General features: G+C 39.9%; 1 protein-coding gene across 1 annotated transcript in view; it reads right to left on the bottom strand.

Annotated features, from left to right (window-relative positions):
• AMOTL1 (angiomotin like 1) overlaps nt 1–18,532 on the bottom strand; it is a 102,602-nt gene that overhangs the window by 69,535 nt on the left and 14,535 nt on the right. The window contains exon 3 of the mRNA XM_007938066.2: nt 6,483–6,774. Within this exon, the coding sequence (XP_007936257.2) occupies nt 6,483–6,774 (292 nt within the window). The remainder of the gene's footprint in view (nt 1–6,482; nt 6,775–18,532) is intronic.

The raw sequence follows: 18,532 nt of genomic DNA, 5'->3' as shown, positions 1-18,532 counted from the left end.
ATGTGTCAGACTGGATCGACATAGTGGCTGCAGCAATGGACTCAACTATAACAAGGATGGTGCAAGACTGGGCGGTACAATACATAGGGTCATTATGAGTTGAAGCCAAGTCAATGACACCTAATAACATATGTTAGAAACTACTCTGGGTGCTAATATACAGAAATGAGAAAGAAAATTTCTGGCCTTTAGGAGTTCAGTATCTAGAGCTGGCCTATGCCCAGACACATACTTCTAAATGCAATGTGATAAGAGGAGTAGTGGTGAAATGGTATGATGGCCCAGGGATAAAATAATTTTTCAGGTGCAAGGGAGAGGTTTCTTTACAAAAAAGATTTTAGAGAAAGTGATATTTTAGAAAAATGAGTTTGGAAGGATGAATAGAAATTTGCCAGGCAAAGGAGGATGAAAAAGCCAAAGGGTATTCTAGGCAGAAGACACTACATGGACCAAATCACAAAGCCATGAAAGTAAGTGCATGTCTTTGACATGACATGTAGTCTAAGGGAATGAGAGCAAGGTGGAAGTGGCAGGAGCTAGGGCTGAAAGTAAGGACTTTATGTTATGAGGCAAAAAAGAATTACAGGGCAAGGCAGTGGCTGAAGGGATTGAGTTAAAAGCAGATGGTCATATCTTTGTTTTCATAGGGATCAAACTAAATGATGGGGTTGAAGGGCAGGGAGTAGGGAGAGGAAGCAGAAGAAAAGATGACAAAGTAAGATGTTAATGTAAGTAGTTCAACGATAGATGAAAGAGTATGAACTAGGACAACTAAAAGGACAAGTCTGAAAGACAGTGAAGAGTAGAATCAATAGATCTTGGTGACCGGGTATGAATGGCTAGGGAGAGAGAAATCAAGACAATATAGACATTCATAGCTAAAAAGACTGGGTAGTAAGACCTAACCAAGATATATAACAAAATTAAGTTTTCCAAAGAAAGAAAACCAGTCTGGTTTGAAGACATTGTGCCTAAGGAGCCTGCAGAACACCTTGGCAAAGGTTTCCAGTTAGCAGTTGGAGATAGTGGCCTGAAAGTTGGGAAAGCAGTTATGGCATCAATAGCATTCAGCTGACAGACGATTCATAAACTAAAGACCACTTAAGGAGTTCAACATCAGATTAATGGACCAAAGCAGAGGAGCAGTAACACTGAGGGAGTGGGTGGAGCAGAAGAACACCAGTGGGAGAGACTGCATAAGCAAGTAGGGTCATAGGAGCAAGAAAGTCAACAACTTAAAGAAGGCTAACAAATGTGGTCAATGTCCTCAGAGGTTACAGTGGAGCCAAGACTGATAAAATCTGAGGTCAGTGAAGAGGCTGAAGAGCACTGAGGTTTCTGCTTGTTGCAGCCAACAAGGTAGAACCAAAATTACAAGGCTCCTTTTGATATCTTGTTGTATTCCTAAAGACCTACTTAAACCAGAGTTGGTTCTTCCATGTTTTTCTCATTTCAATTAGGCCCTCTGGTTTCTTCTGGAGATACCATGAATTGCTAGTGATGTGGCAAAAGAGAGAACAACCCATCCTGAACTTTGCTCTCAGTTCTACTGCAAATTATGTTACTTCCTTTTAATTTTTTTTTCCAAAAGTGATTTCTCTAAGACACACCACCACTTGTAGGCTAAATTCATCTATAAAAGGTGGCCTTCCTTTTCAGACATATGGGCATGCTGCAAGGAAAGTCTCCTTCAAGATCAAAGGGCAACACCCTCCTGCTAAGGAAGCTGAAAGCACCATAAAGCCTGAAGCAATGCTCAGATGGTACTCAAGAGTGGTGTTCATCCTTCTACCCAGAACAACTTCTTAACTACACCAACCTCAGGACCCTTGCCTTTATCTGTTTTTAAAGTACTATTATTAACTGTTGTATTCATCTGAATGGAATTGTACTGTTAACTCCAATAAAGGCAGAAGTAGCCCTTTCAGCCTGACAACTGTGCTCTGACCATGACAAAAATACTGCCTATATAGTTAATAAGAGATTTATAACTTCTAAAGAAAGACTTGGGCATTGATATTCTATACAAGCATTGAAAACCAAACCAAAACAAACAAACAAACAAAAAACCAAACCCACTGCCATCAAATTGACTCCAATGCATAGCGACACTTTAGGACAGAGTAGAATTGCCACATAGGATTTCCAAGGATGTAAATCGTTATGGAAGCAGACTGTCTCATCTTTCTTGTGTGCAGCTTACGGTGGGTTTGAATTGCCGACCTTTTGCTTTGCAACCAAATGCTTTCACCACTATGCCATCAGAATTTCTTTATATAGGCATATCTCAGAGATATTGCAGGTTCAGTTCCAGAACACCACAATAAAACAAATATTATGATAAAGCGAGTCACGCAGATTTTTTGCTTTCCCAGTGCATGTAAAAGTCATGTTTACACTATATTGTAGTCCATTAAGTATGCAATACTATTATGAAAAAGTATAAAATACTGTGAGAATTACCAAAATGTGACAGAGACATGAAGTGAACACATTAGAAAAATAGCTCCAATAGACTTTCTTGATGCCAGGTTGCCACAAACCTCCAATTTGTTTTTTTAAAAAAAGCAATATCTATGAAGCACAACAAAGCAAAGTGAGGTATGGCTGTGCCTGATTCACTAAAAGAGCTTCCTTCTGCACAGTATTAAAGGAAACTACAAGATCCCTACGATGGCTTAGTTTGCTGTCTCAAATGCTAAAACAATCAGGAATCTGAATAGAGCTATGTGCTTAGAAGGTGCCAAGAGAGAAAGGACATGGGCCATAGCTCAGGACTAGGTCTTTCCTGTGAGAGATGACAGCTGTAATGATGGAGAGGGATTCATTCATATCCTTCAGTGTGGTTGTAGAAGACAGAATGAAGACTAAATGCAGGAAGATAAACACAAGGAAGAACTTCCTAACTGCATTTTCCAGGAATGTAGTAGCAGTACACAGTCGGTAGTGAGGCTTTCTTCTCCAGAAGCATTCAACCAAAACCCAGATGATCTTTCAGGGACTTGAAGCAAGGAAGCCAAGCATGAGAAGTCAGATTAGAATCATGTTAAGAATTTTACTTCTAAAGGCCTATGATTCCAGATTGCACACTTCTTTAGAGCAAGAAGCACGCATTCTTTATATCCCCTATGTCTCACACCTATTTACACTCATGGATATTCATTAAAGATGAAGAGAAGGTTGGACAGCCTGGCTTTGCTATAAATATAGTCTGAGCTAGTTCAGACTCTAATGTGTGATTTCATGGAGAGAATACTGGGTTTGCCCTCATAGCTCACACCCCTTTCCAGCACAGGTGTCAGGAAGCTCTCAGTCCAGGCCATAAATCATAAATGAGTTGCTGTCAACTTGACTCTGACTCATGGCCACCTTGAAGTTACACAACCCAAACCAAACCCACTATTATCGAGTCAATTCTAACTTACAGCGACACCTCATTGAGTTTCCAAGGCTGTAAATCTTTAGGGAAGTAGATTGCCTCACCTCCTTCCACAGAACAGCTGGTGGGTTTGAACCGTTGATCTTTTGGTTAGCAGCCAAATGCCTTCCCACTATGCTACCTGAACTCCTTGAAGTCATACAAAGAAGCACTAATGTCCCAGAAACAGAAGTATAAGCAGAGGGGAAAGCCCTGTACAACATCCAATGGAGCTGTTGCCATAAAATGAATGGCCAAAGAAGAGGCTGAGAAAAATCACAGCCATTCCAACCTCTAGAGAGTGGTTTTTCCTCTGAGCACCTTCATGTGCACAGCTTAGGGGCTCACAGGACATGTCTGCTGAATGAGCCACAGAATGCCCACTCATAGCCTGGGTGACTGGAACTGTTTGGCCCTTTCCTTTCAGATGTCCATCTGTGCCATGATGGCTTCTGAGGCCAACTTATTCAACAGCCCACAGTCTGCTCCTGGTGGAAACTCCATCTATTAATTGTGCTTCAGGGAAACTGGGAGAAAAGGGAAGCATGAGTAACCAAACAGAAATAACGAAAACAGCAGCTCTTTCTGGGGATGCTCAATCATCATTCCAATACTAACAGGGATAATCACTACCTTGCCTCTTTGGAAAAAGAGTCCTCATATCTAGGCTAGGCTTTGACAGTCTCTGAATTATTAGTTCTTTTCTGCTGTGTTCCTGGCACCATACACATAGACTAAGCTCTGCAATTAAAAATTCATCTATTTTTGGTTCTGCCTTTACGATGAATCTCTGAGAGAGCCACAGTGCTTCTAATACTGTGACAATCTCAGATCAGATGGTATTGCCAGCATAGTATAATCACATCCTACGATGAAGTACAGTTAGTCTACCCAAAGCAGGGGACGAACTCCATGCCAGGGGAACTAGTAGCTATTGTCATTGAAAAGTAAAGCTGTCAATTCATCTGATCGCCCTCTCCCCAGAGCCATGGCTTCAGCAGCTGCTAAGAGACAACAGAGTAATGGGGCCAATGGTGTGTGAAGATCTATGAGTAGGATGACCTGGGGAACACAAGCCACAAAATGTTGACCTAAAGATTTCATGCAGCTCTTCTATGTCTTGATCCTAGTTGTTGAGAACAGGTAAAGAGCTAATGAAGGATATGGTAAGTATCTTTCAAATTCTGAGTTTTTAAGTTGATAATTCCAGTTGGACGTATGACAGATCAATGAAATGTAGTATTTAATTAATATATACTATTGACATAAACCATTTATAAGAGCCATGGGCCTGAAGTTTTGGGTTTCCGAAGAGAAATATCTTTTGATTTTTGTCTTTTTTCAGTAGTTACCAAAAATCCTTTTGGTCACAAATTTTAAGAATATCCCCCTATGCAGGGAAACTGAGTTCTTGGGAGATTTAAGTAATTTTGTTTTGCAAAACAGAAATGTGCATCAAAATCAAGCAAGATATGTATGTTGCCTGTCAATTAAAAGTATACATTAACAAAAAGAGTCAATCAAGAATAACTGTTCAGACAACATTCATGTGAAAAACCCATAATCAAACTCTGCCCTCAGATGGGTCTGCACAGCTCCTGGACACATATGCCACAGAGCTTCATTAGAAGAGAAGGAAACACTTGTTTCCCAGGAAGTGCTGAGATGGCTCTCCCCAATTTTCAGACCATCCCCAGAAGGAAGCTGCCGCAGGGAGGTGTCAAAGGCAAGTTTGGGCCTGAGCACTGACTTACAAGCCCAGGGCTAGGACACAACACACTATTTCCTAATTTCTAAGGGTGTGAATGGGTGTAGAGCTACAACCTTCAGGCAGCCCCCGTTTGTTTCTGCCTTTTGTTTTAATCCCTCCAACAAAGGCAGCCGGAGCTCCCAGAGCCAAGTCTGGACTTGATGCTCCAGGGAGCTCCAGACACTTTCAGTGGATGCTCTGCAGGCACATGCCAGGACAGAGTCCATCTGTGAACATTTGCACCATCACACCCACTACTCCCAGCTTTTCCCTTTTAGCTCTTAAGAAAGAAAAGGAGCCTCCTTTGAAACCTTCACCAGACTAGATTCTTTAACTGCAAAACTAAATAGGGAACACTATGTGGGCTAGCCTGGCACATTAATTGTCATATGGGGCCTAAGTGACAATGCTCCTGTAGTTAGGTTGGGCTTACAGTGCTACCCTTTCCCTTTACAAAAGCCCCATATTGCCCAGGACAGAGCCAGGCACTCAGATAGTCCCTTACAGGAGCACTGACTGTCACTATGCCTCCTTGCCCCTAGAAAGGAAAGTTGAAGGCCCTGTGGCCCTCCTGCCCTTTAACAGGCTATGATTTGTGCCTTTCGCTTCTACCTGCAGGATATCAGATACATGCTAGCATATGAAATCACTGCACAGCAATAGTTTACTCTTGCTAGCTGGCTTTGGACTTACTTTGACTCTTGGCATAAAGCCCCAAGAATGAAGGCTGCCATACATTCTAATATTCCCATGGTGACTACAGAGGCTGCAATTACTCAGCATTTCTGATGATCATAAGCATCAGGAAAGAAGGCAGTAACAACATACTCTAACCTCCAGTGTGGAAGCAACATTGCTTTGCACAGAGATCAGCTAATGAAACAAACATAGCAACCACAATGATGCTGCCTGAGATTTCCAGATTTTTTTTGAAAAAAAATCCATCTTCCTCAACCTCCCTCTGTGTTCATCTTGGTATTCCAGGAGGGCCCTCACCACACTTGTTCAGCTGAGGAAATCTTACTTAGCCCTTAAGTCCCAGGTCAAGGGACACCCCCATCCTATCTACTGTAACCCCTTCACATTCCTACTGCAAGTGTTGGCTTAAGCATCTCTCTCCCTTTCTAGATTGTAAGCTCCTCCCAGGTAGGCATTGTGTTGTATTAATTTTTGCCTCCCTAAAGCCTTGTACACTGCCTGGCATAGAAAGAAGCCTAATTAAGTGTCAGTGAGTGAATCAACCACCAATGAGCAGATAAAGATTCTGTTCTTTCCAAAGAACCTTCTTCTTCCCCTTCCTCAGGAAGTCCATACCTTGTGGAGCTTGTCAGCATTGTCATAGTAACCCTGAAGTTCCTGGTGAAGCACCCGGTTCTCTTCTGTTAGTATCTCCACCATTTGCTGGGCTCGCTCCACAATCGCAAATGCATCTGGGCCAAGCTGTTGGCTGGGGGATGCGGCAGGTGGAGGTTGTGGGGCTGCCAGAGTCATTGGAAGGGGAAGTGGTAAGGAGACGGAGTGCAGCGGCCCACTGATGGAGGAGATCTGGGAGGACATCGGGCTGTGCTGCTGCACTGTTGACGGGAAAGGAAGTTGGCATGGGCGGCTGTAAGGGAAAGGAAGACCATTAATCAATCAGATGTCAGGGAAGATGGTGGAAGTAGGAAGGAAGCCCCGACAATATATTTACTATCAATAGTTCCCACTATCGAGGTCATTTACGCACTTTCGAACGCTAGGTTGAGTACATCAGGTTCAGTAACCATTCCAGTCTTTTCTGTGTTCTGCACTCTGGGGATACAGGAACAAGACAGACAAGGTTCCTGTTCTCATGCACCTTACACTCTCCACGAGAGAGATAAGCAAGCCACAGAGCAATAAACAAACAACGCATGGAAAGTAATGATACTTTGTAAAGAATAAAGCTGAGTGATGTGACAATGAATGCCTGAGTAGCTGTTTCATATTGAGCGGTCAGGGAAGGAGACTCTGAGAAACTGATGGCTCAAGTGTTAATGACAGAAGAAGGAACCAGTGGTTTGCAGGAGGATGGGATGAGGGAAATGGAGAAGGGGGTTTTCCTGTCTCCTAGCAACATGAGATGGAAAGTCAGTTTCAAATATAAGAGCTAGCGCAATGATCTTAAGTAGTAATTAACAAAGGCATGATCAAAAAAAGAGAAAGCTAGTATGAAGCATGGCAAGCAAATAGGAGCAGTACAAGACAAGGCCGGGGAGATGAGCAAGGGCCTTTGTAAAGGAAGGCCACAATTTCCCTAGAGTGTAAACAGAGGTCAGTGGAGGATTTCTAAGCATGCGTGCAGTGTCTTCTGACTTTATTCTGAGTGGTACTATAGAGGATGGAATGTACAGTGGCAAGGACAGACACAGGGAGACCTGTGAGAAGGCCATAGGTCATCCAGGTAGGAAGTGATAAGTGCTCGTGGGGAAGTAGCAGTAGAGAAATAATGGATGGACATGCGATGTTTTGGACATACCACTGATGGGGAGAGAGGAAAAGAAAAATTACTCCTAGATTTTGTTCTCTATAAAAATGGACAGTGGTGCCATTTAATGAAACAGCAAAGACTTATAGGGGAACAGATTTCTTGTGCTCTGTTTTGCTGGTGTTGGCAAGGCACAGGGGAATCAAATGTGTGCTCTTAGCCATTGTACGAAGAACACAGAGAGGCAGTCACCGACAGTTCAAAATTTCCGGTACCAGTTTCTATACCTGAAACCACAAATCTCTATCTCCCGTCTCCATTCTCTAAGAATTCCCTCCTCACTATTCAGTTAACCTGTTTCATTAAAAACATTCCCTCCCCTCTAAACAGAAATCAAGGCTCCTACAACAAGTTTTAGAAGTCTAAACAGCAAAGCTAATATTGATGACTAGTTCTCCAACCATATCTGTCTCCCTCTGAAGAGGCTTGGGAAAAAGTTTTCTTGCTGACTCTCCTTAACCTTTAAGTCTCAATCTGGAAACTGAGGTTAGGTACTAAATAACAGCAGCAACCCCCAAAACATCAACTTTTGTATCAAAGGGCTGTGTCTTCTGGAGATAAGCTATTAGTAATCAGTAACAGTTACACATGCCACCTTCTGTTTCCTGTGGCCATCCATAGCTAAAGCTCTCAGAGCTACTCCGTTTTCCTGAGAGGTCACCTGGCCCTTTAAGTATAGTTTTAAAGTGTATTTTCTGGAATGATTTCAGATCCTGTCAGACCCCACATCTATCATTTTGTGAGCATATTTCATAGTCAAGATGCCCCTGAATACTGACTGCTAGAAGTTAAACATTAAACTCTAGAAGAGAATTTGACAAAGGATCATCTAGCCCTTCCCACGTAGACAGGCAGAACTTGATAAAGATGCTTGCAGAATAAACCCAGAGGATATTTACAGTAACTAACCACAGGCATGCTTTGGTTAGTAACATCAAAGCTCTCCACTTGGGCTCAGGAGATATTTCCCAAATCCTTATGCCTCTAGTCTAGGAGTCCCTTCATTTGATACTAAGATAACTGGGATCAATATTGCCCAGACAAGGTGAAGAACCATGCTGTGGTTGTTAGGTGCTGCCCAGCTGGTTCCGATATACAACAAAATGAAACACTACCCAGTCTTGCACCATTGTAACAATTGTTGCTATGTTTGAGCCAACTGTTGTAGCCATTGTGTTAATCCATCTCATTGATGGTCTTCCTCTTTCCTGCTGACCCTCTAATTTACCAAGCATGATGCCTTTCTCCAGGGACTGGTCCCTTCCGATAACATGATCCAAGTTCAAGAGACAATGTTGGGCCATTCTTGCTTCTAAGGACCATCTGGCTGTACTTCCTCCAAGAAAATTTGTGCATTCTTCTGGCAGTCCATGGTATATTCAATATTCTTTGCTAACACTACAGTTCAAATGCATCAATTCTTCTTTGGTCTTCCTTATTCACTGTCCACCTTTCTCATGTGTATGAGGCAATTGAAAACACCGTGGCTTGGGTCAGCAGCAGCTGAGTCTTCAAAGTGACATCTTTGCTCTTAAACACTTTAAAGGTCTTTTGCAGCACATTTGCCCAGTGCAACACATCATTGACTTCTTAACTGCTGCTTCCATGGGCGTTGATTGTGGATCCGAGTAAAATGAAATCCGTGATAACTTCAGTCTTTTCTCCATTTATCTCAGTGTTGCTTACTGGTCCAGTGGTGAGGACTTTTGTTTTATGTTGAGGTATAATACATACTGAAGTTGGTAGTCTTTGATCTTCATCAGCAAGTGCTTCAAGTCTTCTTCACTTTCAGCAAGCAAGGTTGTGTCAACTGCACATGACAGGTTTTTAATAAACCTTCCTTTAATCCTGATGCTGTCTTCTTCTTCATATAGTCTAGCTTCTCAGATTATTTGCTCAGCATATAGACTAAGTAAGTATGGTCAGAGGATACAACCCTGCCACACACCTTTCCTGATTATAAGCCACGCAGTATTCCTTTGTTCTGTTCAAGTGACAGCCTCTTGGTCTATGTACAGGTTCCTCATGAACACAATTAAATGTTTTGGAATTCCCATTGTTCACAATGCGATCCATCATTTGTTATGATCCACAGTTGAATGCCTTTGCAGAGTCAATAAAACACAGGTAAGTATCTTCCTGGTATTCCATGCTTTCAGCCAAGATCCATCTGACATCAGCAATGATATCCCTTATTCCACATTATTTTCTGAATCCAGAACTGAATTTCTGGCAGTTCCTTGTCACTGTACTGTAGCAACTGTTTTGAATTATTTCCAGCAAAATTTTTCTTGTGTGTAATATTAACCGTACTGTTGCTTGGTAATCTTAGGACTGTGCCATTTTATTTGTTGACCTCGGGTTTGTCAGCCTCAGCAGCTGCCAGAGCTAAGAGATGCCTCTAGCTTCAGTGGGCTGGGTATAAGAAGCAGAGCTGAAGCCCAAGATCAAGGGGCTTTTATCCAGCCCCTAGAACTGGTACTTTAAACTTGGACTTCTAGCCTCCTAAACTGTAAGAGAATAAACACCTGTAGGTAAAGCCATCCCATTTGTGGTATTTCTGTTAGAGTGGCACTAGGTAACCAAAACAATGGGTTAAGAAAAATACATTTTTATTTAAAAAAATTCTCTTGTTAAAATATGCATAATAAAACATACCCTATCTCAAAAATTTACACATGTACAATTCAGTAACACCGATTATATTCTTCAAGTTGTACAACCATTCTAGCTGTCCTTTTCCAAATCATTCTGTCACCATTACTATAAACTCAGTGTCCCCTAAGCAAAAACTCCCCCTTATCTCCCTAAAAAAATATTTTTAAAATTAATTTCACTTTTCTTTTACTTTTTTTAAAAAATGTGGCTACAGAAAATTTTAAATTAGATATGTGGCTCATTGTATTTCTAGTGGCCAGTACTGCTCTAGATCTCACTGCATGTACAAAAAGGGGCTCACTTTTAGAAAGCCAGCTCCAGAATTGAGTGAGCATCAGAACAATTTATGCAAACAGACTATGGTCCCCAGTTCCCCATGCATGACAGAAAATCAGCAAGCTGCATTCAATACATTAACCTCGATGTTTATCTGCAATTAATCTATCAGGCTAATATTTAATAAATGTGACCTGTTTAGTTGGCAACAATTTTACAAAACATGTTATGGACTGAATTGTGTCCCCTAAACAATATGTGCTATAAATCCTAATCTCTATATCTGTGGTTATAAGCCTATTTGGGAATGGGTTGTCCTTGTTATGCTAATGAGGCAGGACCGGTGTAGGGCATAACCCAAAAAAACCAAACCCACTGCCATTGAGTCGATTCTGACTCATAGCAAGCCCCACTGGGTTTTCAAGACTGTAAATCTTTACGGAAGTAGATTGCCTCATCTTCCTCCCAAGGAGCAGCTGGTGGGTTTGAACCACCAACCTCAGGGATATCTTTGAGTCAATCTCTTACAAGATATAAAAGGAGCAGATTAAGCAAGTAGACATGGAAGAAGACAGATGCCAAGCCACAGAGGTCTCCAAGGAACCAGGAAACAGAAATTGAAGAGACAAACACTTTCCCCTAGAGCAGACAGAGAGAGAAAGCCTTCTGCTAAAACTAGTGCCCTGAATTTAGAGTTCTAGCCCTCTAATTGGTGAGAAAATAAATTTCTGTTTGTTAAAGCCATCCACTTCTGGTATTTCTGCTATAGCAGCACTAGATAATGAAGACAGGGGAAAAAAAGTTAAATAGATAAAGATGAGATCAAGCAAATCACAAGAGAAAATACAAGTCACAAATACACATTTTTCAATGAGATCTTAGTCATAGCGAAATAATCAGAATAAAGTTGTTTTTTTTCAGTTTATCTATATTAATTATTCAGTTTAACAAACTTTTATTGATCACCTCAGCAAAGATTTTATTTTTTAATTCTCCAGTTAGGATATAAAGATTTCACTTGTGTAAAAAGGCATAGAAAAAAGATTGGAAGGAACTGTAACAAAATATAAGAGGAGCTGTTTTCAGGTATTTGGATTATGTTATTTGTTATTGTTGGTTTTTATCCTTTATACTTCATTTTATATACATTTTCTATAATGAACATGTATGACTAACTGGAAAACATTTCATTATTGGAGTAATGCATGTACATTATAAAAAATGTAGAAAATACAGATAAGCAATAAAATCAGCATGTGGTAGTTTAATAATAAGAGAAAAGTAAACAAAATGAAATGGAAGAATTTAAAAATGAGGTGAAATAATAAAAGCCTCCCTGGCTGTGAAATGGTTTAAATTTTAATACTTCACAGTCAAGTGAAAATATCTCATATTTACATAGAGTTTTGCAATTTACAGTATTTTCTAATAGCTGTACAGATCCTCAAAGCAAACTACTCAACAGTATATTGCAATGGTTGTCTGTGGTTAATGGACTGGACGTAATTTCTTTCTTTTTTTCTTTGGGGGGGGCCCTGTTAACTATATTTCTAAGTTTTCTATAATGAACATGTTTATGTAAGGGAAAAAAAAAAAGTTTTAGACAAAATCTGTTGTAACAGATCAACAATAAGGAAATTGGGTCAAAGAACATATGTGATTTGCTACAAAGTGGGAGTCAGAACTCAAAATTCGGCATAATTCTTCCCAAAACCACAGACTTCCCACTTGGACCCCTTTGATTGTTAAGACACCATAAGACTCAAATGTTCAAAGCAAAATGCTGCTCTCGGGTCAGTATGAGTCAGAATTGAATCAATGGCAGTGAGTTTGGTTTGGTTTTTTTGTGGGTCAGTACTAAGATCAAAGCTATTGCCATGCAGGGAGGACAGAGATAATCCTCTTGTTTGGAGAAGTCACTCATTTAATCATTACAGCTGGAATTGTATTAGGTTTCCTGAGAAAGTAACCTGAACTTGACCTCAGCCCCTTAAAACTTCCCATACTGCCCAACTGTGTCTCAGAATAGAAAGGGCATTTTCCTCAACTCATCTAAGACATGATTCAACCAAAAAATTACAGGAACTCTTGAAATCTAATTCTGGTATTCAAAACACATGTTTAGCCAGTGAAATTAAAATAAAGCTCCATGGCCTCATTTTCATTAAGGACAATGCACAGTTTTTAACCCAACAGCCTTGGGTCTGGCTCACCTTTTGGTGTGCCATAGCAATTCATTTTCATAAATGCATAAATTACAAATCATAATTCACCATTTTGCACAATATGCTTGGTACTCCCAAAATTCCCCTTCCTCCTCCAGCGATTTCCAACTCAGAGTAAGATGGGACCACCAAATATTCTTTTTATAATACAGCACATTCCAAATATCAAGCCCACCAGGAGTAAGATCTAATAGCTTAGCAATGTCTTTATGCTTGTTTATGCTTTACAGTGCACTCTGCTCACTGATGGATTGGTATGGGTTCCTGGTGGAGGGGCGAGATGTCTTTTTTTTTTTTTTTGCAGTGTTCCCTTCCCTGAGATGTCTCTTTAATTTGCCACATGTGCTCCTGGACTGTGTCCCCCTTTGTTCCATTGGTCTTCCCTGCTTGTCACTTGGCATATTTCCAGAGAATTCCAGTAACTTTAACTTAATCCTAAACAAAACAGAACCAGAGGTTTTTAGGGGAAAAATGCATAGTTCTTTTTTCTAAAGGAAAACGTGAGTTTTGGGATTGATTACGCCTCTGGTTCCTTCCATTAATGCAGGAAATGCAAGCCCCTGCACTGATGAGAACAATAGTGGTGGTGGTGACTGCCTGTGAAGAGAGTGAGCAAGCATGCTCAATGGAAGAAAACCCACAGCATCCCTGGTTCTGACATCATCTTGTAAGAAAATGCTTTTAGCAGCTTTGGACAGAAGGGTCATGTCACATAGCACCGTTTTGTGTTTCTATTAAAGTGTCTATCTTCATATTAAAAATCTAGTTAATACATTCATAGATGAATAAAATATTAATAATAAATAGTTACCACTCTGCTTCTGGGAAGCCAGTAAATCAAATCCCTATACTGGACTGGCAAGACTCAGTCAACATAAACAGCAAAAAAGGCAATGTGCAGGCTCAGAGAGTGGAAAACTATAGCCATGGGCACTCTTTTATGGACAAGAGTCATTCTTAGTCTTTTATCAAAGTGATACTGCCTGAAACATATAAATTAATCAATTAGAATAGTTTTATATCATCTTCCATAACTGAAACATTTTACTAAAAACCATCAAAGGATACTCATGACGGCTGTACAACATGACGAATGTAATCAGTATTAATGAATAACAAAAACCAAACCAAACTCACGGCCATCAAGTTGATTCTGACTCATAGTGACCTCTACTGCATTTCCAAGGCTATAAATCTTTTTTTTTTTTTTGATTTGGGTGAAGATTTACAGAGTAAATTCACTTTTCATACAGCAGTTCACATATACTTTGTCTCATGTCATTGACCAAAATTTACAATGCAACAGCTCCCCTCCCACTTCCTCCCCATAGTTACCTCTTCCCAATGTCCATCCCTCCATACTCTTCTGCGCCCTGAGCTGTCTCCCTGTGCATAAGCAGCCCTTCCTTCTCCCATGATTATTCTCTCCAGGGTGTGTGTCTACTTGAGGTAAATGTTTAACTCACTTGCCTGTACTTTGTTTGGCTGGAAACCACAGGTGTGGGTTCAATTCCAGACCTGAAGGGTAGCTAGGGGCCATAGTCTCAGTGGTTTCACCAGGCTCTATTGGACCAACAAAACTGGTCCCCACCTTCTTTTTTTTTTTTTTTTGCCTCCAAATGATTTTGAGTTTTGTTCCACATTGTTCTCCCTCTCTATGCAGGATCTCGTACATCCCTTCCAAGTGGATGACAGTGGTAGCCGGGCACCATCTAGTTCTTCTGGTCTCATAGTTGTATAGGTTGCAGATCAGATGGTATACCAGTCGCTAGGACTGATTGTTTCCATTCATTTGGTTTTCCTCTTTCTTCTTTGCTCTTGACGAGGAGAGACCCATCGTTGCATCTAGATGGCAGCTTGCTAGCTTTTAAGATCCCAGTTGCTACTCGCCAAAGTAGGAGGTGGAACAATGTTTTGTATAGTATGTTATGCCAATTGAGCTTGATGTCCCCTGCAACTATGGTCCCAAGCAAGGCTATAAATCTTTACAGAAGCTGACTGCCACATCTTTCTTTCACAGAGTGGCTATCAGGTTTGAACTGCCAACCTTTTGGTTAGTAGCCAAATGCCTTAACCACTGAACCACCACAGCTCCTTGTCATTGAATAAAAACCAAAGCAAACTCACTGCCATCAAGTCAATTCCAACTCAAGCAACCCCCATTGGGTTTTCAAGGCCATAAATCTACAGAAGCAAATTGCCTCATCTTTCTTCTGCAGAATGGCTAGTGAGTTTGGACCACCAACCTTCTGGGTACCAGCCAAATGCATTAATCACTACACCCCAGAGCTCCCTTTGTCACTGAATTTGTTGTTGTTGTTAGGTGCTGTCAAGTCAGCTCTGACTCAGAGTGACCCTATGTACAACAGAAGGAAATATTGCCCAGTTCTGTGTCAGCCTCACAATCCTTGCTATACCTGAGCCCATTGTTGCAGCCACTGTGTCAATCCATGTCATTGAGGGCCTTCCTCTTTTTTGTTGACCCTCCACTTTACCAAGCACTATATCCTTTTCCAGGGAATGGTCATTTAATAGTATATGTAAAAATGTTAAATTGCCAAATGTTGCATTATATGTTTTACCACAATAAAAAACAAAACAAAAAACAGCCTAAGGCAAACAAACAACATCTTTCTAGTTCCTATCTCCAAATGAAAACAAACCAAAAGACAAACTAAATGCTCACAGCCTGGAGTTGTCAACAAGGTTAGATTTGTTCCATCCAACCTTATAGGGTATCTGGAGAGAAAGGAGGACCAGGAAACTTTCCTTGTAGAGTCTAGAATATTTAATCAGTATTCTGGTCTACCTTAAAAAAACAAAGCAAAGAACAGGTTGGATGTAAGCCATGATAGGTCCAGTATTTACACACATGGGAGGTGTGATGTGTGGCAGAGATCTAGGTATACACTGGCTCCTTCACTTGAGTGTTGGTGGTCATGATTATGCTACATTAACTGCTCTCTCTAAGCCTAAGTTTTTATCATATGTAAAATCAGGGATATTATTAGTACCCTCCTTAGAATTGCTGTGAAGAGTAAGTAAGATAAGTCATATACAGTGCTAGGCACACAGTAAGCAACTGGTAAAGACTCGGACCAATGACTACCACCACTAGCAATGTTCTACTGTTAATTGCTAAGTGTAGAGATACAGTTCTAGAAACTGTAAAACCACAGCAAGTGTTATAGGACGTAGATTTTAGTTTACTCTAAATCCATTAAAATTTATAAATCATAAGAACAAAGAACATGAAGGGCCAATTTTCAAGATTAAATAAATCTAACAAAATGTACCAAAACAGAACAAAACCTAACTTAACCTAACTAATCATTGCAAATTAAAACAAAGAGTTAGCACTGTCTATTAAATTAACAAAATTTTTGTAATTAGGATGCCTAATGTTGGTGAAAGAGCTCTAGTGGCACAGTGGTTAAGCACTCGGCTGCTAACCAAAATGTCAGTGGTTTGAACCCACCAGCTGCTCTGCAGAAAATTATGTGGCAATCTGCTTCTGTAAAGATCTACAGCCTTTGAAACCCTACAGGGAAGTTTGACTCTATCCTATAGGGTCACTGTAAGTCAGAATCGACTTGATAGCTACGGGTAATGTTGGTAAAAGTGTAGAGGAACAGGCACTGTAATGCTTTTGCAAAGTTATGTGGAACCAGGTAAATGAATGTTCATTACAATGTACTCAATACTTTCATTTCTAAATAATGACTCCTAAAGAAATAATTCAAAATGTGGGAAATTTTATACACATGATGCTCACTACATTATTTATAGAGAAAATTATGTAAATTATATACTTTATGAAATATTATGTGATTAAAAAAAGGATTGTTATAAAAACTATGAAGCACAGTGGAAGAGTTTGTGATACAATGCTATTTTAAAAAAACTGAGAAATCAAATAATATAATCTATGATAATATGTGAAAAAATTAATTTGTATAGGAAAAATATTTATAGTGGTTGTATTAGGAAGGTAGAATATTATAAACAATTTTTTAGCTTTCTCACGCCAGAAGATGGGCCTCTCAAGTGGGAGGTTCTCAAAATATGACTGGGAAAGAGATGTCTCCTGAGAGTCAACCTTAATGATGTGGATGGAGAAAAGTTTTGGAGACCTTCTGTTGTTGTTGTGGCATGACTCAAAATAAGAAATAGCTGTTGAGTGTCCATTAATAATTGTGTGTGGAGTGTACAAATACGCTATGTGTATTCGTAGGAAATACCTAGGAATGTAGGAAAACTGGAAGTCTTAGAAAAATGAAATGGAACACATGAAGATCAATATCCTAGACATTAGTGAGCTGGAATGACCAGGTACTGGCCATTTTGAATCAGACAGTTATATGGTCTACTATGCCAGGAATGATAAATTGAAGAGGAATGGTGTCTCAAAAACATTTCAAGATGTATACTGAAGTACAATGCTGCAGGGATAGGATAATATTCATAAAGGCTACAAAGAAGACCAGTTAATACTACTATTATTCATATTTACACATCCACAAATGCCAAAGATGAAAAAATTGAAGATTTTTACTTTTGTTATCTGAAATTAATTAAACATGCAATCAAAGTGCATTGATAATTACTGGTGATTGTATTGCAAAAGCCTCAAACAAAGAAGAAGGATTGGTAGTCGGAAAATAGGGTCTTTGTGATAAAATGATGCTGGAGATTGCATGATAGAATTTTACAAGACCAATGACTTATTCATTGGAAATACCTTTTTTCAACAACATAAACAGTGACTATCCATGTGGACCTCACAAGATGGAATACACAAGAATCAAACAGACTAACTACATCTATGGAAAGAGATGATGGAGAAACTCAATTTTATCAGTCAGAATAAGGACAGGGGCTGAATGTGGAACAGATCATTAATTGCTCATAAGCAAGCTCAAGTTGAAGCTGGAAAAATTAAAACAAGCCCATGAGGGCCAAAGTATGACTTTAAGTATGTTGTTGTTGTTGGGTGCAATTGAGTAGACTCATAGTGAGCCTACGGACAACAGAACAAAACACTGCCCATTCCTGTGCCATCCTCACAACCACTGTCATGCTTGAGCCCATTGTTGCAGCTACTGTTTCAAGCCATTTAATTTTGGGTCTTACTCTTTTTTGCTGACCCTCCACTTTACCAACCATGATATCCTTCTCCAGGCAATGTTCCCTCCTAATAACATGAGCAAAGTATAAGAGACAAAGTATGGCTATTCTTGCTTCTAAGGAGTATTCCAGCTGTACTTCTATCAAGATAAGCTTGTTTGTTCTTCTGACACTCCATGGTAGTATATTCAATATTCTTCACAAACACCACAATCCAAAGGCATCAATTTTTCTGCAGTCTTCCTTATCCATTGTCCAGCTTTCACATGCATATGAGGCAATTGAAAAGACAATGACTTGGGTCAGGTGCATCTTAGTCTTCAAAGGGATATCTCCGCTCTTTAACACTTTAAGAGGTCTTTTTTTTTTTTTAATTATTCTGTTTTTTTAAAAATTGTGATTTGGATGAAAGTTTCAGAACAATTTCATTTTCCATGCAATAGTTCATACACTTTTTGTTTCATTACATTGATTGTAATCTGTTTTCGTACACTAGTGCCACTCTAACTGGAAACACCACAAACAAGTGGCTTTAACAAACAGAGATTTATTCTCTTACAGTTCAGGAGTCT

Source organism: Orycteropus afer, unplaced genomic scaffold (assembly GCF_000298275.1).
Source record: "Orycteropus afer afer isolate SDZICR_OR568_19922 unplaced genomic scaffold, OryAfe1.0 scaffold00047, whole genome shotgun sequence".
In the NCBI taxonomy this organism is placed as follows: domain Eukaryota; kingdom Metazoa; phylum Chordata; class Mammalia; order Tubulidentata; family Orycteropodidae; genus Orycteropus; species Orycteropus afer.
This window is presented reverse-complemented; position numbering and strand designations above follow the sequence as displayed.